Source organism: Hoplias malabaricus, chromosome Y, assembly GCF_029633855.1.
Source record: "Hoplias malabaricus isolate fHopMal1 chromosome Y, fHopMal1.hap1, whole genome shotgun sequence".
Classification (NCBI taxonomy): domain Eukaryota; kingdom Metazoa; phylum Chordata; class Actinopteri; order Characiformes; family Erythrinidae; genus Hoplias; species Hoplias malabaricus.
This window is the reverse complement of record NC_089820.1, coordinates 84,046,961-84,064,160: the sequence shown is the minus strand read 5'-3', so window position 1 is coordinate 84,064,160 and position 17,200 is coordinate 84,046,961. Positions and strand designations below refer to the sequence as shown.

General features: G+C 45.0%; 1 protein-coding gene across 1 annotated transcript; it reads left to right on the top strand.

Moving 5' to 3' along the window:
* The first annotated feature begins 1,036 nt into the window (after window positions 1-1,036).
* On the top strand, window positions 1,037-15,904 carry LOC136678270 (fizzy-related protein homolog). Its single transcript, XM_066656257.1, has 14 exons — window positions 1,037-1,103; window positions 3,706-3,776; window positions 4,088-4,216; window positions 4,677-4,740; window positions 6,851-6,978; window positions 10,435-10,517; window positions 10,856-11,039; window positions 11,176-11,241; window positions 11,770-11,872; window positions 12,038-12,222; window positions 12,601-12,834; window positions 13,789-13,893; window positions 14,188-14,280; window positions 14,525-15,904. The coding sequence occupies exons 2-14, from the start codon at window positions 3,708-3,710 to the stop codon at window positions 14,564-14,566; spliced, it is 1,485 nt and encodes a 494-aa protein (XP_066512354.1). The 5' UTR covers window positions 1,037-1,103; window positions 3,706-3,707; the 3' UTR covers window positions 14,567-15,904.
* Window positions 15,905-17,200: the final 1,296 nt, after the last annotated feature.

Here is a 17,200-nt window from a genome sequence, read left to right as displayed (position 1 = left end):
TCTCTTCCTTTCATCATAACATCCTGTGATTTTAGGGTGGGAAATTGCTATCATCCAAAATAACATGGTGTCATAAAAGCTCTCAGCAATCCATTTGCTTTTTGACAGAAACCAGCGGTGAAATCCAAGAATACAACATGTGTCCTCAACTGCATCGAACAGTCGTTAGACCACACACAAAACATACAGTTCATATTTTAAAGCATTATATTTCCATAAAACATGCACACAATTCAGTCCACGTGTTCATTACTAAATACTTCGCTGTGTTACAGCGACACGTTTTGTTCGCTGCCAATGTTGTATTGAATAATTTGTGGATTAAACTATGGGAAGCCATTTTGACTTATAACCCAATGTTTCTTGTTGTCAGAAATTCAATTTAAACTAATAGAAATATTTTTATTTTAGGACAAATTGTGTCCGGTTTCCTCCCTCGGTCCACAAACACACATTGGTAGGTAGATTGGTGACTCAAGGGAGTGTGTGTGTGTGTGAGACCCTGTGAATGACTGGTGCCCCCTCCAGGGTGTGTTCCTGCCTTGTGCCCAATGAGTCCAGGTAGGCTCTGGACCCACCCTGGATAAACAACAATGAATGAATGAATTAATGAGTACGAGTGAACACTATTATTAAAATGCTTGTAAAAATGCTTGTAAAATGATTGTAAAATGCTAAATATTAATGTCAGTATGATTCAATATTATTAACACCCAACCAACAAAAGAGGGTACCACAACAACCACTATGCAGCTAGCTAGCAACGCTCTGGACCCATAGCAACCACCTAACAGCACACTAGCAACTACCTGGGATATCTAACCAATCACCATGGCCAAAGGAAAAACAGTAAAATAAGGGAAAAAATATATATGTATGAATAAATATTATAACGTTTATAACGTTTCACATATGAAACTGATTTAGTTTACATAGTCGTACACGTTCAGCTGTAACCATAGAAACACAAATGCATTTTCTAATTCAAAATGGTGACGTCGACCATTACCCACAATCCCACGCGCTCTACAGAACAACAATCGCAGAGTCTCGGTTACAAAAACAACAGCGGAGAGCCTTTATCAGCGCTAGCACTCAGACCGGTACGAAACGAGCTTTTACTTCACATTTACACTTTAATCCACTGCCCGGTTTCTGAAGACTGTGGTTTTGGAGTAGACTTTGCCGTTCTTGAATGTTATTAACGCTCCGTTACTTTTGTTAACGTTAGCTTCTCTATAAAATTATCATTAGCGGCGACACTAGCGTCAGACCGAACTCAGCACGGTTTACGGTGTCTGAGAAACAGAAGCCTGTGTTTTTATTTAATACACGTCACCGTACACTTACTACAGACTGGGTCTAGCCTCTATAACGTGTGTTTAACCCCGGGTTTAACACTGTTAACCACTTAGCTTAGCCGAGGCTTAACTCCAGATTTTTGAAAGCTAACATCTGTTTGCTTCGTCTGCTTTTCCTCTTTTCGGACAAAAACAAACCGTTTTATTATGTGCACACTACAGCCTGTGACTTCAGTTTATAACCTCAACCCGAAAACGTTTTTTTAATGTAAATAACTGGGCTGAATAGTCGGTGTTATGTAGCGTTACAAGTGAAATCCCTGCCTTTATAGTTTATGATATTATTAGGTGTTTGTTGAAGCTCTAGGAAGAACACAGTGGATTCTCTGTACTGTAAAAAGTTGTGCTTATTTCACGTTGTCCCCACCTTCCGTAGGTGAGTGACAGAAGCGAGTGTCATTGTGGATAGGGTTTACATGCCTATACATGGCTGAGAGCCTTATTGGGACTTAAAGGTGCACTATGCTGTTTTATTATATTTTCACTGTCGTAAAATTGAGCTGTAAAACTAAAAATTAAAAATCAGATGTTTTGGAAATGGCATTAACACAAGTGTATTTTTCCAGAGAAAGTCTGTTTAAACAACTACACTCTGGTCCAAGTGGCTGTTTTTGTTGTTGTGGTTTGCCTGCTCGGCCACTGGAGGTCGCCTTCACTAATGCACTAGTCTAGTAGTCAGGATTCAGGATCTGTTGCGCTTTGTTGGCAGTGTAGGTGAATGGAATATTATTGCTTAGTTTATATTTGTATTTATTTAATTATGAAATAGTAAAATGGTGACGCAGCTGGTAGTGTCACAGTCACACAGCTCCAGGCGCGTGGAGGTTGTGAGTTCGATTCCCGCTCCGGGTGACTGTCTGTGAAGAGTGTGGTGTGTTCTCCCTGTGTCTGCGTGGGTTTCCTCCAGGTGACTGTCTGTGAGGAGTGTGGTGTGTTCTCCCTGTGTCTGTGTGGGTTTCCTCCGGGTGACTGTCTGTGAAGAGTGTGGTGTGTTCTCACTGTGTCTGCGTGGGTTTCCTCCAGGTGACTGTCTGTGAGGAGTGTGGTGTGTTCTCCCTGTGTCTGCGTGGGTTTCCTCCGGGTGACTGTCTGTGAGGAGTGTGGTGTGTTCTCCCTGTGTCTGCGTGGGTTTCCTCCGGGTGACTGTCTGTGAGGAGTGTGGTGTGTTCTCCCTGTGTCTGCGTGGGTTTCCTCCGGGTGACTGTCTGTGAGGTTTGGTTTGTTCTCTCTGTGTCTGCGTGGGTTTCCTCCGGGTGCTCCGGTTTCCTCCCACAGTCCAAAAACACAAGTTGGTAGGTGGACTGCCGACTCAAAAGTGTCTGTAGGCGTGAGTGAATGTGTGTGTGTGTCTGCGTTGCCCTGTGAAGGACTGGCGCCTCCTCCAGGGTGTATTCCCGCCTTGCGCCCAATGATTCCAGGTAGACTCTGGACCCACCACCACCCTGAACTGGATAACAGATAGGGTGTTACAGATAATGAATGAATGAATAAACCATGCAGGCATATACCTTCCAGGTTTCTTCACACAGTCCAAAACATACATGATAGTAGGTCAGTTGGCTGAGTGAAATTGTCCACATGGCCCTGTGATGGACTGGCACCCTGTCCAGTGTGTGTTTCAGCCTTGTGTCTAATGATTCTGGGTAGGCTCAGGTAAGGTAAAACATCACTGTACATTTTCGTCGACAGCGATGACTTGTGTGAATGCATTAAATTCATCCAAACACCATCTAAATCTCCGTCTGGAACATGAGGTCAGACAGGATGCTCACAGCACTTAAAACATTTAGTAACTATTAAGAGACTCAGGCTCCAACCCACATCCCCAGGACCCTAGAGCTGTGTGACAGTGGCACTGTTACTTCTGCCACCAATGCCGTCCCTTATTTAAATGCGTATGACTTTTAATTACATTCATGTTGCAAACCACTCCACATCTTAGTTCCTATTAGTAACAGTGCACGGCTAGATGAGTAGTTCACTGAGGTTGACCTACTTTAGTTTGAACCATCATAAGCCCCTCTCTTTGTCTGCTGACCTTACTCTGACAGGAAGCACACTCTTGTCTCGTGTTGATGCCTTGTTCATTTACTTATTTAATGCTGTATTACTGATTTGACATGGTTTGGATACCAGTGATTGAACATTGTGGACTTACCAGTTACCGCCAATGTCCTGGGGTTAGAGCCCAGACTGATTTATTAAAAAGACTTGAGAACATCCGTGGGATACATGTGTAGTATTTGTTTATACATCAGTAAAGGCTCTAAGTGTCTCAGTGAGTAAAGGCAGTCTGTGTTTTAATGTTATTTTAATAACACATTGCTTTTGTAATCTTCCACAGCCATGGACCAGGATTATGAGAGTCGGCTGCTTCGACAAATCAATATACAGAATGACAACGCTAGCCCTGTTGTAAGTCTGTGTTTCGCCTTCTTAAACACACTGTTTTCTTTGGGTTATCGTCATTAATTTGTACCCAAACCATTCCTTCAGTGATGAAGGAGGCACTATAGGAGTAATGCCACTATAGAGAGGGAAATAACAACATCACAGCACTCCTAAATGTTAAAATACCTCCCTCTTCTGAAATACTAATCTGTTCCTTTGAAGCAACAAACCTCCTTAAATTCGTATACATTTTTCTGTTAATGTTTTATTTGCTGCTACATTAAATTTCTTCAAAATCTAAATAATTTCTCAATGTTTCTTTTATTTCTCTGTAGAAAGTGACAGAGGTCATGCGAGCGCTGACGCCCACAAACTCCCCCCTGTCCTCACCCAGTAAACACGGAGATCGCTTCATCCCGTCTCGAGCCGGAGCCAACTGGAGCGTTAACTTCCACCGAATAAACGTGAGCCTTTAAATCAGTTCAGTGGTTTGGTCAAAACTGTTATTGGCATTATCACATTCCCATGCCTAGTGCTGCTTTGCCTTTTTCCTTTATGTTTATCAGAATGTCATGAAGTTTAAAACATTAGGAAGTGTATTTGAGATTACTCCGCGCAGTTTGAGGCCTGTGTGCGGTTTGCAGTATTATAATTGCTAATTATAATTATTAGCTATTACTCGCTGGCTGCTTAGCCAACTGTCATTGAGAAAAGAAAGGAGCAATCTTCAAACACCAGACATAGTTCTGCTGACTACATTTAATGAAAGGGGGAAATTGGGTTAATTTAATTTTTCATTAAGGTAGCACTGTATCAGAGCCCTTTGAAGATTTATTTTAACAGAAATCCATTGTTTCTGGGGGAAAGAAAAACAACAAAATCATTGCATTGATTCTTTACTGCACTGTTATGTTTTGTTCTAAGGAAAACGAAAAGTCATACAGTCAGAACAGGAAGACAAAAGATGGCACGTCAGACAACAGCAAAGGTAACTTTTCAGTCTCAGATTTTGTTGTGTATCTTAATTGTATTTAACTGGTACCTCTCCTCTTCCTCCTGCAGCAGTGAGTAGGGCTGGGTGTGTTGTTACTAGTCTCCGCTTCTGATTATCTACTTGCACGGAAACAGCATCTGATGTCTTTTGCGCACTAAGCTGGCAACAGCTGTCGGGATTTTGCCAGTTTCCCTCTGATTGCGTAGCCACACCTCAGTATTCAGGCTCTTTTCTATTCTTTGGGAAATGCAAAAAAAAATAAGTTTTGCTTTTCCAGCTAAATTCGAGTCATCAATAGCAAACATTTGTCAGTGGTGGGAACTGAGTAAAAACAAGAGTTTTAGAGATTTTTAACAAAACCGCCTCTCCCTTAACGCTGTGCCAGAACAAAGGGATTTTTAATGAGCTGATTATCTTTACACCAGTGCCTCGATTCAGGGGAAAAGCCCAGTGCAGCCCAGTGGCGAGTTCAGCTAATAAACATCTGATTTGTCCTTCCCTTTAACTTTATAAATGTTTAACTAATGGTATGCATCCACATGTACTTACTGTTGCACAGTATGCCTTTTCAGATCTCTATGGACACTTTTTTGTAGCCAAAACCTTGGGAGGAAACTGGAGCACACCACACTCCTCACAGACAGTCACCTGGAGGAAACCCACGCAGACACAGGGAGAACACACCACACTCCTCACAGACAGTCACCCGGAGGAAACCCACGCAGACACAGAGAGAACACACCACACTCCTCACAGACAGTCACCCGGAGGAAACCCATGCAGACACAGAGAGAACACACCACACTCCTCACAGACAGTCACCCGGAGAGGGGTTCAAACCCACAACCCCAGGACCCTGGAGATGTGTGATGTGTTTCCTCCGGGTGCTCCAGTTTCCTCCCACGTTCCAAAAACACACGTTGGTAGGTGTCCATCGGTGCGAGTGTGTGTGTGAGTGTGTGTTGCCCTGTGTAGGACAGGCACTGGCTAGGCTCCGGACCCACCGTGACCCTGAACTTGTTTACTTGTGTCATCAGTATTTTAGCCACTCACTCTGCTCTGTTCTTTTGTCTTCTCTAGTCTCTCTGTTCTGTTCTGTTTTCTTGTTTTCTCTAGTCTTTCTGTTGTGTTCTCTTGTGTTCTCTGGTCTCTCTGTTGTGTTCTCTTGTCTATTCTCTGGTCTCTCTTTTCTGGGACCGTTATGTGGATTTGTTTGAACACAGTGGTTTAGTATTACTTTGGAATATTTAATGTCAGAATATTCTTAATAACTAATATATTGCTGGAGGTTCATTACTGTTTGAATGGGTGTAATTGGATTCTTATGCCATTTTAATATCATTATTATATCAGTGGCATAAAATGAGGCTTCCCTTTGAATGCCAAAGAGGGACACCCTACCCTACAGTCCTTTCATGCATTGTCTCACAGTTGAGGACCTGTGAACCAGAGGAATGCAAGGCCAACAATTGGGACAGGGGTCGTTCAGGGCGTGGTTTCTTCTTTTGTAGTGCTGCGAACATTAAAAGCCCCCAATGCTATCTCTAGCATGTTACAGTCTACTGTAAGGACAGTGAATGCATTTAAATATTCGAAAGCATTCAAGGTGCTAAAGTCTTTTTTTCGATTTGAAGTAATTGAGTCATCAGTGTTTTCACAATGTCATTTACAGCTTTGAGGACAGCCGTTGTGGCCTTAATAGAAATAGACATTCATCATGTGTCATATTCAGTTCAGGTGTGTGTGTGTGTGTGTGTGGATATATAACGGCATTGAGCAGCTTGCTTAATATGAACCTGTTCTCTGCTCAAAACATTCAGACAAGGCCTCCCTTATGGCAGCCTGGTAACTATGACAACCGGGTTCTAGTTTGCCTCCAGTGCACTCACTCACCCCTTCCTGTCCTTCTGTTTGTTGATCTGCTTCTTCTTCTCTTCCTTCTGGGTTTCTGTCTGTCGTTTGGATTCCTCACCCCTTTCAATCCATCACTTTATCTTTCAGCATTATTTGTTATTATTATTATTATTATTTATATGTTTTTTTTCTTCAGATGTGTTAACCCCCACCTTGGTTTTTGACTGTATTCTCATTTTCCCTCTCTCAGATGGCCTGGCGTACTCTGCCCTGCTTAAAAACGAGCTGTTGGGGGCAGGCATTGAGAAGGTGCAGGATCCTCAAACGGAGGACAGACGGCTGCAGCCATCTACTCCAGAGAAGAGGAGCCTGTTTAGTGTGAGTGATCACTGAGGGCATCTTAATGTGGTCACGATACCGCTGCTTGCACACAATCCCACGACCTCTGTCTGTTTCACGTCACTCAAGGAGCCACAGTTCTGAAAAATAATTACATTATAAAGCGTAATTCGTAATGCTCAGTTAAACAGTGTGGATGTCAAGCAGCTAATGCAGTTATAGCAACCAGCCTTGTGGCAGTGGTAAGACACATTGTGAGTAAGGCACCCAAACATTGCTGTGTTAAAATCTTGCCTCCGCAACAACGCTATCCACTCTCCCACTCCCACTCATGCCATCGGCTTTGTCCAGCGTGAAGGACATGACAGAGGAGGAGTTCTAGTGTAGGCGGCTTCTGAATGGCCTTGGACGTGTGTTTGTGTGAATGAAGGTGCATGCAGCTAAAGCTGACCATTCACTAAACAAAACAATTCATTCCTTGTTTAGTTTCCTTGCACATTATTCAGATGTTTTTTTGCCTGATTCTGATCAGCGCACTTATGAATGTGAGTTTCTAGGATAATTTGCAGTAGAAAATCTGAAGATTCTTTTGATAAAGGATCCAAACTATTGACAAAGTCTAAGTATATTGCGATTATGTTGCTACATGTTACGAGTGTGAGGAACAGATCATGAACTTGAACAAATGGCGCATTCTTTAAGGATTTGATTAAAGTCTTTTCTGTTGAGAAAAGCTGTAACATAAAAAATGAGTTTCTCTTTATTGAGCCAAAGTGATATTTGAACTCATGAATGAAAGGAAAACAATCGTGCAAAATTCTGTTCACATATCTCTGTAAGTAATATTTGAAATACACATCATTGGATCTCACTCAGTACTGGCTGAAGGTATTCGTTGTACTCGTTCTTGTCTTTTTTGCTGTGGGAATATGGAGAAATATGTTGATGATCTATAAAGTGCTACTATCAAATAACTCCACTATATTTTCAAATATCCAAATTTTGCCAGTGGGTTGTGGGTCTTTTCTAGTGGGGGGTTGTGGTTCTCTTCTAGTGGGGGGTTGTGGTTCTCTTCTAGTGGGGGGTTGTGGTTCTCTTCTAGTGGGTTGTTGTGGTTCACTTCTAGTGGGGGGTTGTGGTTCACTTCTAGTGGGTTGTCGTGGTTCGCTTCTAGTGGGTTGTCGTGGTTCGCTTCTAGTGGGGGGTTGTGGTTCGCTTCTAGTGGGGGGTTGTGGTTCGCTTCTAGTGGGGGGTTGTGGTTCGCTTCTAGTGGGGGGTTGTGGTTCGCTTCTAGTGGGGGGTTGTGGTTCTCTTCTAGTGGGGGGTTGTGGTTCTCTTCTAGTGGGGGGTTGTGGTTCTCTTCTAGTGGGGGGTTGTGGTTCTCTTCTAGTGGGGGGTTGTGGTTCTCTTCTAGTGGGGGGTTGTGGTTCTCTTCTAGTGGGGGGTTGTGGTTCTCTTCTAGTGGGTTGTCGTGGTTCGCTTCTAGTGGGTTGTCGTGGTTCGCTTCTAGTGGGTTGTCGTGGTTCGCTTCTAGTGGGTTGTCGTGGTTCGCTTCTAGTGGGTTGTCGTGGTTCGCTTCTAGTGGGGGGTTGTGGTTCTCTTCTAGTGGGGGGTTGTGGTTCACTTCTAGTGGGTTGTCGTGGTTCGCTTCTAGTGGGGGGTTGTGGTTCGCTTCTAGTGGGGGGTTGTGGTTCGCTTCTAGTGGGTTGTCGTGGTTCTCTTCTAGTGGGTTGTCGTGGTTCTCTTCTAGTGGGTTGTCGTGGTTCGCTTCTAGTGGGGGGTTGTGGTTCTCTTCTAGTGGGGGGTTGTGGTTCTCTTCTAGTGGGGGGTTGTGGTTCTCTTCTAGTGGGGGGTTGTGGTTCTCTTCTAGTGGGGGGTTGTGGTTCTCTTCTAGTGGGGGGTTGTGGTTCTCTTCTAGTGGGGGGTTGTGGTTCTCTTCTAGTGGGGGGTTGTGGTTCTCTTCTAGTGGGGGGTTGTGGTTCTCTTCTAGTGGGGGGTTGTGGTTCGCTTCTAGTGGGTTGTCGTGGTTCGCTTCTAGTGGGTTGTCGTGGTTCGCTTCTAGTGGGTTGTCGTGGTCCGCTTCTAGTGGGTTGTCGTGGTTCGCTTCTAGTGGGTTGTCGTGGTTCGCTTCTAGTGGGTTGTCGTGGTTCGCTTCTAGTGGGGGGTTGTGGTTCGCTTCTAGTGGGGGGTTGTGGTTCTCTTCTAGTGGGGGGTTGTGGTTCGCTTCTAGTGGGGGGTTGTGGTTCGCTTCTAGTGGGGGGTTGTGGTTCGCTTCTAGTGGGGGGTTGTGGTTCGCTTCTAGTGGGTTGTCGTGGTTCTCTTCTAGTGGGTTGTCGTGGTTCGCTTCTAGTGGGGGGTTGTGGTTCGCTTCTAGTGGGGGGTTGTGGTTCGCTTCTAGTGGGGGGTTGTGGTTCTCTTCTAGTGGGGGGTTGTGGTTCTCTTCTAGTGGGGGGTTGTGGTTCTCTTCTAGTGGGGGGTTGTGGTTCTCTTCTAGTGGGGGGTTGTGGTTCTCTTCTAGTGGGGGGTTGTGGTTCTCTTCTAGTGGGGGGTTGTGGTTCTCTTCTAGTGGGGGGTTGTGGTTCTCTTCTAGTGGGGGGTTGTGGTTCTCTTCTAGTGGGGGGTTGTGGTTCACTTCTAGTGGGTTGTCGTGGTTCGCTTCTAGTGGGTTGTCGTGGTTCGCTTCTAGTGGGTTGTCGTGGTTCGCTTCTAGTGGGTTGTCGTGGTTCGCTTCTAGTGGGGGGTTGTGGTTCGCTTCTAGTGGGGGGTTGTGGTTCTCTTCTAGTGGGGGGTTGTGGTTCACTTCTAGTGGGTTGTCGTGGTTCGCTTCTAGTGGGGGGTTGTGGTTCGCTTCTAGTGGGGGGTTGTGGTTCGCTTCTAGTGGGTTGTCGTGGTTCGCTTCTAGTGGGTTGTCGTGGTTCGCTTCTAGTGGGGGGTTGTGTTTCGCTTCTAGTGGAGGGTTGTGGTTCTCTTCTAGTGGGTTATCGTGGTTCTCTTCTAGTGGGGGGTTGTGGTTCACTTCTAGTGGGTTATCAGGGTTCTCTTCTAGTGGAGGGTTGTGGTTCTCTTCTAGTGGGTTATCGTGGTTCTCTTCTAGTGGGGGGTTGTGGTTCACTTCTAGTGGGTTGTCGTGGTTCTCTTCTAGTGGGGGGTTGTGGTTCTTTTGCAGCGCATTTGTTAAATGCAACATATGCTTTCTTTTTGTGAAATTTTATAGCTTTCAAAAATGTGCAGCTGCATTCCAAATATGGAGCATGTATATTATCACTTTAACAAAAATGCTGTGACTTTGCAGTACATTTATTTATTTATTTATAATTTTTTTCATATTTGCAGCACATTCTCAGCCACTGTAGGGTGATCACTGCTGATTTCACTCACACACACGTCTCCAGTGATAAGCGTGACCCTCAGCTGTCAAAATAATATACTTTTGTGGGTTTGGACAGAATGTCTAATGTTTTTTTTAATTGACGTGTGTCTGTCTGTCTGTTACAGTATTCTTTAAGTGCCAAACGTTCACTTCCAGATGATGGCAACAGCATCTCCCCCTACTCTCTCTCACCTGTCAGCAGTAACAGGTAAATCCTCATATAATTCTTGACTTTGTTTTTTTTCTCCTTTTAGATCTAAGGAGCTGATCACTTTAAAAGACAGAGTTTACAAAGAATTGTTAAATAAAAAGCAGGATATATTCATTAATTGTGTGCTTGTTTTCCTTTGTTTTATTTTATAAATCTGATTTAACAACAAGTCACAGCAAATATTGATGCTCTTCTCTCACAACAAAATAAAAATCAGACGAATGAAAAAGAAATGTATCAAACACAGTTGGGCTAAAGTGCTGAAGGAAAAGCCGCGTTTCACTTAACAACTGCGTGAGTCTTTGTCCTCTGTGTCCTCTCTTGTTCCCATTTAGTCAGAAACTCTTGCGGTCGCCACGGAAACCCATGCGCAAGATCTCAAAGATTCCATTTAAGGTGCTGGACGCCCCAGAACTGCAGGACGACTTCTACCTCAACCTTGTGGACTGGTCCTCCTTAAATGTGCTGAGCGTGGGCCTTGGGACTTGTGTATACCTGTGGAGTGCATGCACAAGCCAGGTAGGGGTGGGTGTGAGAGGGTGTGAGAGGGTGTGAGAGAGTGTGAGAGAGTGCGAGAGGTCGAAGCTGTCACCTTTGAATTAATTGTAGATTGGTTGGTTTTGCTTTTAATACACTCCCCGCTCTCCGCCTGCAGGTGACAAGGTTGTGTGATCTGTCGGTTGAAGGCGACTCGGTGACGTCGGTGGGCTGGTCGGAGAGAGTAAGCACGCTTGTGTTGTTTATCGTTTTTTGTTTTTTTATGATCATTATAATTCTTTTACAAGTTGTAGATGTAACAGCATCTTGTTTCTATTCGCTGTATTCAGTCTGCTCTCTGGGTTTCGAGGTTTGTATTAGACTCCACCTCAAGCCTTTCCTTTTCATAAATTTCTTTTAAAAGCACCATAGTCTTCACTTATGAGCGTTCATGTTTGAATAGGCTTCCTGCCGACATTAATTCCCAGCTAAAAACCTACAACAACCCAGCAGCATGGATCAGTGTTCGGCACATGAAAGCCAACAAGGGAGCTTGTGAATTTTGCAATTTAGAGCAGGAGCAGAGCTGGGAAATGTAGAAATAGTCTCATGGGGCGAGGTGTAAAGCTCTGACTTCGACAGGCGTGGCTCAGTTTTTATTAAGGGAATGCTTAAATTGTTGACCCTCTCTTATAACTTGGTTTCCTCGCACGTTTACCCTGAGGACTGGGAAATGCCTGCATTGTAATGCTTTGCTGTCTTTTTTTTCTAGGGGAGTTTAGTGGCGGTGGGCACTCATAAGGGCTTTGTGCAGATTTGGGACGCGGCTGCAGGGAAAAAGCTCTCTGTATTAGAGGGACACACAGCTAGAGTGGGTGAGTGCACTGCTGTTTTGGAGCATGGACGCTAACTAAGTTGGTTCCACTTGGTTGAAATCGGTTTCAAGCTCTTTGAAAGTTAGATATTACTGTAAAACACGTGTCTAGTGCCTTTAATCCTCTGTGTTTCTCTGTTACGCCGTCTCTGCCTTTCTCTCTCAGGAGCGTTGGCGTGGAATGTGGACCAGCTGTCTTCAGGCAGCAGGGACAGGCTGATTCTGCAGAGGGATATCCGAGCACCCCCCCTGCAGTCTGAACGCAAGCTCCTGGGCCACCGGCAAGAGGTGTGCGGCCTCAAGTGGAGCACAGACCACCAGCTTCTCGCCTCCGGTGGCAATGACAACAAGGTAGACCACGCTTCACGTCACAGGCCACGGTCTCTGCCTAAACACTAGCGATATCCAGGATGCTGCTGCTATGACGTTTGGGCCACAGAGGGGTATTCATTTAACAACACAAGATTTCATATTTGGTCAGAACTAAGTTATTAATGAAGTATATAAACATTGTTTCAAACATACCACTCAGAGGAAGTTGCTTGTAGCTTCAGTTACCCTTAACTTATCAGATTATCCACTTTGAAACAACCCTCAGGTAGACGTCTAGTGATTCTCTTTCTCACACAATTGCAGTATAGTGCAGTGTGGAAGCCGATATTGGATTAACGCTTGTGCAGACAGATGGGGAACCTGCATGTATACGTCTCTCTCCCTGTTTCTCTCCAGCTGCTGGTGTGGAATCACTCCAGCGTCTCACCCATGCAGCAGTACACGGAGCATCTGGCCGCAGTGAAGGCCATCGCCTGGTCACCGCACCAGCACGGGCTGCTCGCATCCGGTGGAGGTACAGCTGACCGCTGCATCCGCTTCTGGAACACACTGACCGGGCAGCCTCTCCAGTCCACTGACACCGGCTCACAAGTCTGCAACCTGGCCTGGTCCAAACACACCAACGAACTGGTGAGTAGTCTGGGGAACACACACATGGTTTCTGATGGTGTTAAAGTGAATATGGGCTAAATGTGCCAGCGCTTAAACTGATTACTGAATCTCTAAATGTTAGCATGGGTTTTCATTAGGGTAATACTGAAGAGCGTGTGTGAAGATGCACAGACATTTTGTTACACAGACACAGTTAAAATTCATTCATTCATTCATTCATTATCTGTAACCCTTATCCAGTTCAGGGTCGCGGTGGGTCCAGAACCTACCTGGAATCATTGGGCGCAAAGGAATACACCCTGAAGGGGGCGCCAGTCCTTCACAGGGCAACACACACACTCACACAACTACGGACACTTTTGAGTCTCCAGTCCACCTACCAACGTGTGTTTTTGGACCGTGGGAGGAAACCAGAGCACCCGGAGGAAACCCACGCCGACACAGAGAGAACACACCACACTCCTCACAGACACTCACCCGGAGGAAACCCACGCAGACACAGAGAACACACCACACTCCTCACAGACACTCACCCGGAGGAAACCCACGCAGACACAGAGAGAACACACCACACTCCTCACAGACACTCACCCGGAGGAAACCCACGCAGACACAGAGAGAACACACCACACTCCTCACAGACAGTCACCCGGAGGAAACCCACGCAGACACAGAGAGAACACACCACACTCCTCACAGACAGTCACCCGGAGGAAACCCACACAGACACAGGGAGAACACCACACTCCTCCGGAAGACACCCTGGAGGGGGCACCAGTCCTTCACAGGGCGACACACACTCACACCTACGGACACTTTTGAGTCGCCAATCCACAGTTAAATTGGATCCTTTTTATCCACCACAGCTATAACATTTATGAAATGATATTTTGCTATTTTTCTGTTGAGATGTTTTGCAGTTTAAGAAAGCCCTTGTTTGAGAAGTAACCCTCACTTTGGTTTTGCCTGCAGGTCAGCACACACGGATACTCTCAGAATCAGATCCTCGTGTGGAAGTACCCCTCCCTCACGCAGGTGGCCAAGCTCACTGGACATTCCTACAGAGTGCTATACCTGGTAGGACCAATTCACGTTAATAATGTCATCATCAAATGCATTCTTTCAGAGATCCAGACACATCATAAGAACAACAATAATAATCCCAAAGCATTTAAAAAGGAATCGCGGAACACTTTTTATTTCTAGTGGCGTTCACCTTGAGCAGCTAGCATTCGCTACATAAGGAGAGACATTCAGAAAGAGACGCTGAGGCTGAGGATCTCATCGAGCGTTCATTCCACTGTTACACTGCACACTACAGAATATTTCTTGTTCTTATTTATTGCAAACGTTAATGCTGTTTTCTGACAGGCCATGTCACCGGACGGAGAGGCCATAGTAACGGGAGCAGGAGATGAAACACTGCGCTTCTGGAACGTCTTCAGCAAAACCAGATCCACCAAGGTTAGCCTTAAGCATTGAAACAGGACACACAGGTGTAGCTCAAAGTGGTTGAGGTTGTGAACTTAGATGCAATAAATACATATATTTGACCTCACCCTTGTGGGATTAGTGTGGACACACGTTGGATTGTTAAAAACTATTAGATGCTGTGTGTTTTCGTGTAGTGACTATGGCTTGTCTGTTGCCACAGATTATTACAGTAGGGTGACACTGATGGTTCTCTTTTTTTCTGTCTTTTTTTTAGGAATCTATATCAGTTCTGAACCTGTTTACACGGATCCGGTAATATCTGCATGTCTGGAAGTGCTAACATTTAGGACTCCAAAGAGAAAATATACACTGTTTATTACCATGACAACCTGTGTGACTGACGGACTTTAGACCACACCCCTGTTTGTGTGGCGATGTATTGAGGACCTGGTTGTGAAGAGAAGAGGCATTGTGAGAAATATGTCCTCCATTTTCTTTTTCTTTTTTAAAACGTTCACAGAGGAGCGGAACCATTACTGCCAAATAACTCACATCTGAATGTTTTATTTGTTGGTTTTTGTTTAAGCTTCATTTCACCATTGTGCTTTTCCTAAATCTGTTTTTTATTCTTCCTCTTCCTCTTCTTCTTACCACAGTGGATGCCATTCTCTCTGTGGTAACGAGCTTTGTGACCATTAGCCTTAACTGCGATGTTGAATTAACCTGAGAGGGTTAACCCTAGGCCTTGGAACGTCGCAGCTGTTTTTTTACTTTTAAGCAATTATTTATTTGGACATAGACCCCTTGTTTTGTAATGTATAGTTTGTTTGATTTTATAGAAAAACAATATCAGAACGTATATTTAATTTTGACGTATCATAATATTCACTTTTAAATTCCATAGAACACATGGAGGTGTCGGTGTGTGTATAAATGACATAGTGGCAGAGATTTATTTTAAAAACCAGATTTAATTCTAAAGATGAGCGAATTTGAAATTCCACAACGTCTACAGTGCGTACAGCATCATATAACGGATCTTTGACTATATCTACACCAGTGAAACCACTGTTTTACTTCAGCAAACTCAAATATTCGTCCTCAGCACTTGTTTTATTCCAAGTTCCCCCCTCCTGGTAAATCAGGTTTCTTTCCTCTTGTGTCTTGTGGTTTGAATGCTGGGCTTGGCCCTGGGAGAATGAGTGGTATTTATTTGATTTGTGAGACTGTGGTAATGAGAGCTAACATTTTTATGTAGGTTGAAAGATGAATGCTTGCCTTTATCTACGATCCGCAAACAAATCCAACATAGCTGCCGTGTCTGAACGGCTTAAAGAATGTTGTACACGAAATAAGAAGAACAAAAGCGAAAGTAAGCTGGGAACAAATTGACGGTTTTCCTACCAAGGATATTGAATAAATAAGTGTTCCATGTTTCTCTTGTTTGTGTGTTGCTTTTAACTTTTGTAGTCTCCAGGCAGCCGTGAAGGTCTCTCTGCTGAAGTGAAGGTTTGGCTGTATGTCCGAGTGTGAATGAGATGAGTGGGTTTGAAGAGTGTGTTAGAAATTCCACGGTCAATACCGAAGCACTTGAAATGGTATTTAAAGCATCTGTAGATGTCAACACAAACATATCCTCTGAAGTAAGCGTTGATCTCACAGTTATAATAAAAAATGTGTTTGAATATGAGCTTTCTGTCTGTTTACCTGGAACTAAAGCTTACGAGAACGGGTTTTTGAAATGCAGTATTTAATTGTGAAAAAGGGATAGAAAAAAGGTTATACACTTAACGGACAGATCTTATATTATATTAATGCTAGTATATTAATCAAGCAGTGTTTATAAAGACCACAAAACTGAAATACAAGACGGTGGGAGTTGCAAAAATGCTAAAATTCATTTGTTCATTATCTGTAACCCTTATCCAGTTCAGGGTCGCGGTGGGTCCAGAGCCTACCTGGAATCATTGGGCGCAAGGCGGGAACACACCCTGGAGGGGGCGTCAGTCCTTCACAGGGCAACACACACACTCACACATTCACTCACACCTTCTGACACTTTTGAGTCACCAATCCACCCACCAACGTGTGTTTTTGGAGCATGGGAGGAAACCAGAGCACCCGGAGGAAACCCACGCAGACACAGGGAGAACACACCACACTCCTCACAGACAGTCACCCAGAGGAAACCGACGCTGACACAGGGAGAACACACCACACTCCTCACAGACAGTCACCCGGAGGAAACCCACGCAGACACAGGGAGAACACACCACACTCCTCACAGACAGTCACCCGGAGGAAACCCACGCAGACACAGGTAGAACACACCACACTCCTCACAGACAATCACCCGGAGGAAACCCACGCAGACACAGGGAGAACACACCACACTCCTCACAGACAGTCACCCGGAGGAAACCCACGCAGACACAGGGAGAACACACCACACTCCTCACAGACAGTCACCCGGAGGAAACCCACGCAGACACACGGAGAACACACCACACTCCTCACAGACAGTCACCCGGAGGAAACCCACGCAGACACAGGTAGAACACACCACACTCCTCACAGACAGTCACCCGGAGGAAACCCACGCAGACACAGGGAGAACACACCACACTCCTCACAGACAGTCACCCGGAGGAAACCCACACAGACACAGAGAGAACACACCACACTCTTCACAGACAGTCACCCGGAGGAAACCCACGCAGACACAGAGAGAACACACCACACTCCTCACAGACAGTCACCCGGAGGAAACCCACGCAGACACAGGGAGAACACACCACACTCCTCACAGACAGTCACCTGGAGGAAACCCACGCAGACACAGAGAGAACACACCACACTCTTCACAGACAGTCACCCGGAGGAAACCCACGCAGACACAGAGAGAACACACCACACTCCTCACAGACAGTCACCCGGAGCGGGAATCGAA

Bases quoted from the DNA above. Each gene is read 5' to 3' on its own strand.
- LOC136678270 (XM_066656257.1), top strand. From the start codon at position 3,708: ATGGACCAGGATTATGAGAGTCGGCTGCTTCGACAAATCAATATACAG. The intron at 11,040-11,175 runs GTAGGGGTGGGT...CTCCGCCTGCAG, and splicing joins GGAGTGCATGCACAAGCCAG to GTGACAAGGTTGTGTGATCT. The intron at 11,873-12,037 runs GTGAGTGCACTG...TTTCTCTCTCAG, and splicing joins GGGACACACAGCTAGAGTGG to GAGCGTTGGCGTGGAATGTG.